The sequence below is a fragment of the Chlamydotis macqueenii genome, chromosome 3 (assembly GCF_036417535.1).
Source record: "Chlamydotis macqueenii isolate bChlMac1 chromosome 3, bChlMac1.mat, whole genome shotgun sequence".
Lineage (NCBI taxonomy): Eukaryota > Metazoa > Chordata > Aves > Otidiformes > Otididae > Chlamydotis > Chlamydotis macqueenii.
In genome coordinates, this window is record NC_141558.1 from 52,126,638 (window position 1) to 52,135,694 (window position 9,057).

The 9,057-nt window shown below is 52.4% G+C and overlaps 1 protein-coding gene across 2 annotated transcripts; it reads left to right on the plus strand.

Moving 5' to 3' along the window:
* The first annotated feature begins 735 nt into the window (after positions 1-735).
* MARCKS (myristoylated alanine rich protein kinase C substrate) lies at positions 736-7,842 on the plus strand. Of its 2 annotated transcripts, none has more exons than XM_086745047.1 (3): positions 736-864; positions 3,119-3,291; positions 4,486-7,842. In XM_086745047.1, exons 2-3 carry the CDS (start codon positions 3,193-3,195, stop codon positions 5,248-5,250), a joined length of 864 nt encoding a protein of 287 aa, XP_086601173.1. In that variant the 5' UTR covers positions 736-864; positions 3,119-3,192; the 3' UTR covers positions 5,251-7,842. The 2 variants fall into 2 exon arrangements, with proteins under 2 accessions (XP_086601173.1, XP_086601172.1); XM_086745046.1 differs by lacking the exon at positions 736-864 and adding an exon at positions 2,487-2,879.
* The last annotated feature ends 1,215 nt before the right edge of the window (positions 7,843-9,057 follow it).

Below are 9,057 nucleotides of genomic sequence, written 5' to 3' on the forward strand. Positions count from 1 at the left end.
CTTGAGTAAAGTGCAAGTTTAATAATGAGGAATCTCCCCTCCAGCGTATCTGTTGGCGTGACGCTTAGAGGTGTGGTGTGACAAGGAGCAGCCTGGTAACTGGTGGGCTCAAGAGGTCAATCGAGAGGTTAGATCTTGTATTTGCGCCTCACATTCAACGGTTTGGGTTAGAAAGCAGAGAGAGCTGTCCAGGTTGTAGTGCACTGGGACTGACAGAGGGAGTGTACTTGTATTCCAGATTTCCTGCTTGTCCAGAGGCTCTGCAGAAGAACTTGTGGAACTGAGCATCTAGAATAACATCAGCCACGGCTTTTCCTTTTCCTTTTTTTTTTCTTTTAAAGTTGTAAACCATTGAAATAGTTTAAAAACATATCAAAAGCATAACGCAAAGCATATACCATCAAAACTCCCACAGTCACTGTGAAATTTTTTAGTGACGCTACTCTGAAATTCAGATGTAGCCACCCTGGAAAGTAAAACCTGCGTATGCCCAGGCAGGTGAAATTGCATATAGCCGTGAGAGGTAGATGGAGGACTTTCGATACTGGTTGTGAAGTCCTGTCATGGTCTTCCAGCAGGTCTTCTCAGGTGATCCGTTATATCAACCAGTGGGGTGGGGGAACCCCCAAAACAACAACAACAACAACAACAACAACAAAACCAAAACAAAACAAAAACCAAAATCCCCCAAAACAACAACAATAAAATCACGATCTGCTTCATATCCAGGTTAAAGGAGGAGAGCAAACACCACGCCTGGAGTCCCCTTGGGAAGCGGAGGAGGATCACGACGAAGGAAGCCGTCCGGCTGTCAGTGCCCCACGCCCGTCGGTGCCACACGCCCGCCTCGCCGTCCCGCCGCAGGTGAGCCCTCCGCGGCTCTCCCCGTCCCCTTCTGCCGCCGGTGCCCTCTGCCGCGCTCCGCTGTCCCGGGGCGGGGGACGGGGGCGGCAGGAGGCGGCACGCGAGGGACCCCCGGAGAGCGGCTCCGGCCGCCGCGGCGCCCCCGGCCCCGCCGAGCCCAGCCCAGCCCAGCCCCGCAGCGGCGGGGCCAGCGGCCGCAGGTGACGCCGGGGCGGGCAGGGCCACCCTCGCCGAGGAGCCCCCGCCGCCCCCCGGCCGTCGCCAAGGAAACCGCCCGGCGGCGCGGCCCCGCCGAGGGAGAGAGCCCCGGGCCGCGGCGGCGGCACCCCCAGCCCGCCATAGGCGTTCACCCCGGCAGGGCCTGCTGCCGGCCCCGGGGAGTGCGGGGGTGATGCCAGTGCGGGGTGAGGGGCGGGGAGTGGGGAGCGGGAGGCCGCTGCGCTAGGCTCGGCGGGGCGGGCGGCGGCGGCCGAGACAAAGGGAGCGGCGGCAGGGGAGTTGGGCGTGAAACACGGCGGGGGGGAGAGGCCCCAACCACCCCCCGCTCCGAAAAAAACACCCAACCAAATGCCGCCGGTGCCCCCGAGAAGCGAAATATTCCCTCCACCGGTTGAAAATAAGCAGCTGCTCTTCCCCCGGCCGGGGTGACCGAACGGCGGCTGCCGCACAAAGCCCCCCGGCCCCGGGTTAGTCGCGGGGAGAGGGAGGTGGGCGGCTGGGCCGGGCCTCCCCGCTCCACAGCCCCTGCTTCTCGGAGTCGTTTCAACATCCGTGTTTGTAAACAACAGGCGTTCGGCGGAGACCGCCCGAGTTTGGGGGAACGATCGTTCTGACGAAGGGGGTGGGGGTGTCGGGGCGGGGGGGGGTGGGTCTGGGCCAGCCTTCCCCGCACCGCACGGCCAGTTCCCCGCGCAGGCCGCCCCCTCCCCGGGGAAAGGAAACCGGTCGGATCCGTGATATTTCCCCCACCCCATCGCTGCCGAGCTCTCGAGGTCGCCGTTAATTCGCATCCCGTCGTCTCGGGTTTACATCTTAGTCGAGGGTTTAAATTCAAGGTAAATACGGGGCCGGGGCTGGCGTTTTGGGGGAGCGCAAACCATCCCCCTGATATAACGCCGCTTCGCCCACTCCTCGAGCGCGTGGAAACGCAGTCTTGAAATGGGTCACCGCCTCAGAAAACACTTTAAAAACACAAATCGGGAATAATCAGACGGCGGAATTTAATTAGAGCCGTAGGCTAATGGCAAAATATTTTATTCCAAGCCAATATCGCGGGGGGGGGGGGAGAGGGGGAGGGGTCCATTCCTGCTCCGGCAGCGGCCCCCGCCGCCGCTGCTTCAGCGTTCGCAACATCTGGCCTACAGACCTACTAATTTCCACTCGTGATCTCCGTTTGGCGAAACCCGACCTACGTGGTTCAAATACCTTCAAAATTGGGGGCGATTTAACAATCGCGACCAATTAAACCCAGGGAAGAAAAAGGAAAAAAAAGAAAAGAAAAAGAAAAAAAAAGGCAAAGATGGGGAGGAAAAAAAAAAAAAGCAGCAGCAGCAAATCCCCTCCTTCCCTCTCCCCCCGCCCCAGGCTCGCACACACGATCTGTTGCTCTCTCACGGCGGCAGCGGGTGGGGGCGGGCGGCGGGGCCGGGACAGAGGCACACTCGGACTCACACTCACACTTCCACTCGCACTCACACTCGTGCCCGCCCGCCCCGCTTTTCTCGGGGTGTTTTGTCCGCTCCCCGGCGCGGAGCTGCCCGCGCCCGCCCGCGCCGCGCCGGAGAGGCACATTCATTATCGGCCGGGGGCTGATTTCAAACCGCTGCCATCGCGGCTCCATTGTTCGCCGGGCGGCCAGGCCCCGCCCCCCTTTGTGTGGCGCGGCGGCGATTGGCCGGTGCCGGGCGGAGGGCTGCCGTCACCGCTCGGGAAGCCCATTCATCTGTGCACTTGGGCGTTGGACTCCGCATCTTATTAGCAACCAGGGAGATTTCTCCATTTTCTCCTTGTCTACAGTACGGCTACAAATCTGGGATTTTTTATTACTTCTTTTTACTAAACTTGGGCTCCTTTTTTTTTTTTTTTGCTCGACTTTTTCCTCCCTTTTTTTCCCCTCCCTCCTGTGCTGCTGCTTTTTGATCTCTTCAACTTTAAATTTTTTAAAAGGAGTGCATTATAATCGGTTCTGTTCTCTCTTCTCTTTTTTTTTCCCCTCTGGTGTGTGTGTGTGTTGCTGCTGCTGCTGGTCGCCCAGTATTTATACCAACCCAACGCTCTTTGTTTCCCCTCCTTTTGGATCTGTTGAGTTTCTTTGTTGAATAAGACAGCATGGGTGCCCAGTTCTCCAAGACCGCTGCAAAGGGCGAAGCCTCCGCCGAGAAACCTGGGGAAGCAGTGGCTGCATCTCCATCCAAGGCGAATGGACAGGTAAAAAAAAAAAAAAAAAATTGAAAAAAAAATTAAACCTACTCCGTTTTTTAAGCCAACTTCGACGGACTCTCTTTCGCATCCTGTTTAATTCTTCTTCCTTTGATGCCCCAGTGGCACATTCAATGGAGAATACGGTCGATCCTTTTATCTTTGCAACTCGAGGCAAAGGAATAATTTCTTTATTTGTTTTTTAAACGGGCTCTGCTTTGAATGATTTGCTCCTTTATCTTTCCTGCGTGCGGGTGGAGGGGGGAGCAGGGGGCACATCTTTTTCTTCTTTTTTGGGGGGGTTTGTTTTTTTTTTTTTTTTAAATCCCTCGTGTATTGTGGTGAGGTGTACCAATGGCTCGTAAACGGAAGGATCTTACACCGCTTGGCTTTTCTGCCCGCTTAACCTCCGCTTCCCGAAGACGCTCGGTGCCTAGCGCGGAAGGGTGGCTGCGGAGCGGCGGGGGCCGGGGACGACCGGGCTGGGGGCTCGGCGACGGGGGCAGTGGGCAGCCCCCTTGGGCGGGAGCGCGGGGCAGGGGCTGCGCCCCCCTCCGCGGCCGCTCCGCCGAAGAAGTGGGGGTCGGCAGCCGCGGGGCATGGCTTTCTGCCACCCGCCTCCCCCCCCCCCTCCACGCGTGAGCCGGCTGCCGGGCTTGGCCGCTGCCCCGCGCTGCAGCGGCGTTGTTGCGGGCGGGCACCCCCCGCCGCCCCCGCAGCTGCCACCCGGGGGCCGCCAGTCGCGCTCCGGGCGCCTGAAAGATGCAAATGCGGCGCGGGGAAGGGGGGCGGGGGAGGAGTGTGTGTGTGTGTGTGTGTGTGTGTGTATGGGGCGGGGGGGGCCGCCTCGCCGCACCGCCCGGAGGGAGAGGGGCCGCGGCGGGCGGGGGGCCGGGGCTTGGCCGGGCGAAGCTTTGTCAGCCTTCCCCGCCCCGCGCCGCCGCCGCGGCTGGACGGGGCGCGCCGGGGGCGGGGGTGCGCGCCGCTGGCGTGGAACCGCGGCGCCCTCTGGTGGCCGTCTCTGCCGTCGCGCGTCGCCCGCCGCTGGGGGCGCCCGGGCGGCGAGGGGCGGCGGCGGGCCCGGGTGTCTAAACCGCGGCGGGCAGAAAGCGGGCGCGGAAAGGGTGCTGGGCGGGCGGTGGTGTCCCGCGTCCCCCTCGTTCCCTTTCGGCCCCGCCGGTAACGCCGGTCGCTGTCTTGCAGGAGAACGGCCACGTGAAGGTGAACGGCGACGCCTCCCCCGCGGCGGCGGAGGCGGGCAAGGAGGAGGTGCAGGCCAACGGCAGCGCGCCCGCCGAGGAGACGGGCAAGGAGGAGGCGGCCTCGTCGGAGCCCGCCTCCGAAAAGGAGGCGGCCGAGGCGGAGAGCACCGAGCCGGCCTCCCCGGCGGAGGGCGAGGCCTCCCCCAAGACTGAGGAGGGCGCGACCCCCTCGTCCAGCAGCGAGACCCCGAAAAAAAAAAAGAAGCGCTTTTCCTTCAAAAAGTCCTTTAAGCTGAGCGGCTTCTCCTTCAAGAAGAACAAGAAGGAGGCCGGCGAGGGGGCCGAGAGCGAGGGCGGCGCCGCCGCCGCCGCCGCGGCGGAGGGCGGGAAGGAGGAGGCGGCGGCCCCCGAGGCGGCGGGCAGCGAGGAGGGTAAGGCCGCCGCCGAGGAGTCCTGCGCGGCCGCCGCCGGCAGCGCCGAGGCGGCGAAGGAGGAGGCGGGGGACTCGCAGGAGGCCAAATCGGACGAGGCCGCCCCCGAGAAGGCGGCGGGAGAAGAGGCCCCGGCGGCAGCGGAGGAGCAGCAGCAGCAGCAGCAGGCGGAGGGGAAAGGGAAGGCGGAGGAGGCAGCGGCCGCCGGCGCCGCTACAAGCGAGGCGGGTAGCGGCGAGCAGGAGGCGGCCCCCGCGGAGGAGGCGGCGGCGGGGCGGCCGGAGCCCCCCTCCGAGAGCAGTCCGGAGGGACCCGCCGCCGAGCCGGCGGAGTAAGCGCCGCCGCCGCCCCTCGCCGACGGACTGTTCTTCCCCCCTGTTTGTTTGTTGGAGTGGTGCCAGGTACTGGTCTCGGAGAACTTGTCTACAACCAGGGATTGATTTAAAAGATGTCTCGTTTCTTTTTTTTCTCTCCCCCCCGCAGCTCCCATCTCAAATCGTTGTGTGTTGCCGCCATTCCAACGGGCGGAGGGGGGCCCCCCTCTGCCCTCCTCTCCCACCCTCTATATTTGGGGTTTTTTTTTGTTTTGGTTTTTTTTTCATCAGTATTAATGTTTTGTTTTGGTTGGTTCGGGTTTTTTTTTTTGTTTTTTGTTTTGGTTTTTTTTGTTTGTTTGTTTTGTTTTGTTTTTTTCATACTTTGCAACTCTTTTCATATTATAAAATTTTTCCCGATCGGTCTATATGGACATGCCCATATATGAAGGAGATGGGTGGGTCAATAAGGGATATCAAATGAAGTGACAGGGGCCGCAGTGGGGAACCCCGGGGTGCGCAGCCCTTGTCGGGAGCGCGCCCCGCCAGAAATGATGTAAGGGGTTAGTCTTTTTTTTAAAAGAAAGTTATTACGATGTATTTTGTGAGGCAGATGTTCTATAAGGTTTACAACACTACAAGTCTTGATTAAGAAGGAAAGGAAAAAGGAAAAAAAAATAATAAAAATCAATACCCAGATAAAGAGATCATAGTCTTAGGAATTCATTTAAACCATAGGAACTTTTCACTTATCTCATGTTAGCTGTATCAGTCAGTGATTAAGTAGAAATACAAGTTGTATAGGCTTTATTGTTTATTGCTGGTTTATGACCTTAATAAAGTGTAATTATGTATTACCAGCAGGGTGTTTTTAACTGTGACTGTTGTATAAAAAAACAAAAACAAAAACAAATCTTGATATCCAGAAGCACATGAAGTTTGCAACTCTTTCCACCCTGCCCATTTTTGTAAAACTACAGTCATCTTGGACCTTTTAAACACAAAATTTTAAACTCAACCAAGCTGTGATAAGTGGAATGGTTACTGTTTATACTGTGGTATGTTTTTGATTACAGCAGACAATGCTTTCTTTTCCAGTTGTCTTTGAAAATAAAGGAAAACTCTTCAGATGCAATGTTTTTTTTTTTTTGTGTAGCATCTTGTCTATCATGTTTTTGTAAATACTGGAGAAGCTTTGACCAATTTGACTTAGAGATGGAATGTAACTTTGCTTACAAAAATTGCTATTAAACTCCTGCTTAAGGTGTTCTAATTTTCTGTGAGCACACTAAAAGCGAAAAATAAATGTGAATAAAATGTATAATTTGGTTGTCTTTCTTTTATGGATACTCTGGTAGCTTAAAGGGACTAGCCAGTATTGCCTAAATTTGTACAGAGAAAATAACATGTGCTGTTAGCACTGGCTTTGAAAACAGCCTTCCTAGATCCTGAACTCTGTAATATTGTGCATCTTTTAGAGAAATTGGGCAGCGCACCAGGTAATTGATGGACTTTTCTGGCTTTAAGAAGAAGACTGGAAGGCAGTCTGAGCATATACAGTGTATGATTCTGCTGTCCAGGCTCCATCTTGCTTTTAAGACCAGAGGTATCCAGCATATGAGTCTTGCTTCTTGAGGAAAATAAGATTTAATTTGAATTGCTTAGGGTGGGGCACTGTAATTTTTACACCAAGTTGCTGAAAAATTAAGCTCTTGAACAGGTGTCCCACTTACGTTTTGGTGTGGTGGTCCTACAGGGGTACCTAGATGATTAGCTTGAAAACTTCAGCCTGGAGGGAGAAAGTGGGAATTAACACTGCCATTTTACTCAAAGTAATTAAAAGCAATAGTTTTCTTTTTTTTTTTTCCCTCAAGTGCTACTCCCAAGTACAGGTGAGTTACAAAACAGATTTCAAAATTTGTCTATAAAAATAATCACTTGGTGCTTGCCTTTAATTGTTAGGCTTTTTGGCTACTTTCCAGCATATTGCTCAGGGCATATTATGCCTTAATAAAACAGTGGGTTCATGCAAGAAAAGCAACAGTGGTATTTGGAGGGTGGAAATTGATTCAAGAAAGTGTGGCTTCTAAGTTTATAGGAGAAAGTTTAGTGTTACACTTATTTGCTTCCACCTAAATTTTCAGCAGAAACTCTTTGGAAGCAATTATGATTCATTTTATGAGAAAATGGCACGTTAGCACCTTGTTCCCTAAAGAACAAAGCCTAAACTGAATGAAGTATAGTACAGTTCCTGCTGAATGCATACTTTTTTGTTTTCTTTTTTTGTTTTCTTTTTTTTTTTTTTTTTTTATTCAGCTGTCTACCATTTTAACTTTGGCTTGTATGTACTCTAGTTGCCCTGGTATTTCTCTATAGCTTTAGAAATGTATTGAAACTATGCTATAATTGCTGAGGGACAAAAATAAACGGATGTAAAACAAGATCCTCCACACCAGTGTCATTCTTGGAGTACATGTGTTTGAAGTCTAGTGCATAACTGCTTTGCTAAGGGGTTTTTATAACATGGCTGTAAAAACCTGTTCTGAGACGCATGATGTCTTGGCCATAGAGTCAATGTCTCTTTTTAATAAATATATATATATTTAAATCCAAGGATTCTTAAAGAGAAGTCTGAATTTCTTCTTTCTTTTTTTTTTTCTTTGTCAAATTACATGTGTGCATATGAAGAAAATAATTGCTAGTAAAGTTCTTTTTCAGATTCTTCCCAATCTGCTCACCTCAAACTTTCCTGTTCTTTCGTTGCTCAGCTGGTGGTGTTTTCTGAAGTCTTTTCAGTTCCTGGCGGTGCAGAATCGCTCCTGCCCCAGCAGCTGAACTCCTGCCCTGGGGCTTCATCATTCTGTGGCTTGGCTTGACTTGAAATCCCTTTCCAAGTCTTAGTATTAGTAGATTTTCAAAAATAGGTCTTAAGATGACCAGTTGCATGGTCTACTCTTCTGGTCCCAGCAGTCGGGTGAAGTTCAATTACACCAATTTTCCACTGAGCAGTTTAAGAAGATGGGAATTAGAAGGGGGTTGGAATAGTGGAAATGGAGGAGTTTTGAGCTGCTTCCTACTGCCAAGGAATTGTGCAAGAGCATCCCTCCTCCTTCAGTCCCTGAGGAACTGAGTGGTCACTCCTGGGCAATTGTAGAATATTCTTATTTATGTACAAGGAAAATGAAGGGGCTGGGTGATAGTGGCTGTTGAGACGGTTAATCTTCTTACTGAAAAAGGTTTATACCTTTTTTTTTTATTGCGTTGGTTGCCTCAGTGAAAATGCTAATCATAAGTATTGTAATTTCAATAAATTCTCGCAGAATTGGAATGCATGTGACATTAAAATGTGTGATTACCAGTTGATTTTCTTATCTTCTGGGTTGCTGTGGTTCTTAAGCAGAATGTTATTACTGCTATGAACAAAGTAATTTCTGTTGTGCTGAAACAATGTCATATTTTTAGGTAAAACTTAACAGTGGAATCTGGTTTTCCCTGACTAGGGGCTCTAGAGATTTACTTCTTTTATGTTTATTTACTTAGACTGAGGCAACAGTCTTCCTTGTTCAAGGTCAAAACTTGGTTGTACAAAAGTCCTTTCAAATTTCGTGCCTATCTTGGTAGTATCTGAACTTAATTTCAGACTCTCCAAATCACAATGTCTGACCTCAAGTACTCGAGTTCTGTATTTGGTCCTGATAGTTATTAATGTGAAATTATAGAGACTTTGCCCTCAGGCAAGGAAGCAAGGCAAGAAAAGGGAAAGGCAAAGCTGGGTGAGGGAAATGGAGCCAAGGCTTTGGCTTCTACTGGAGCGCGTTCACCTTCCCG

Bases quoted from the DNA above. Each gene is read 5' to 3' on its own strand.
- MARCKS (XM_086745047.1), top strand. From the start codon at position 3,193: ATGGGTGCCCAGTTCTCCAAGACCGCTGCAAAGGGCGAAGCCTCCGCC. The intron at 3,292-4,485 runs GTAAAAAAAAAA...GCTGTCTTGCAG, and splicing joins CATCCAAGGCGAATGGACAG to GAGAACGGCCACGTGAAGGT.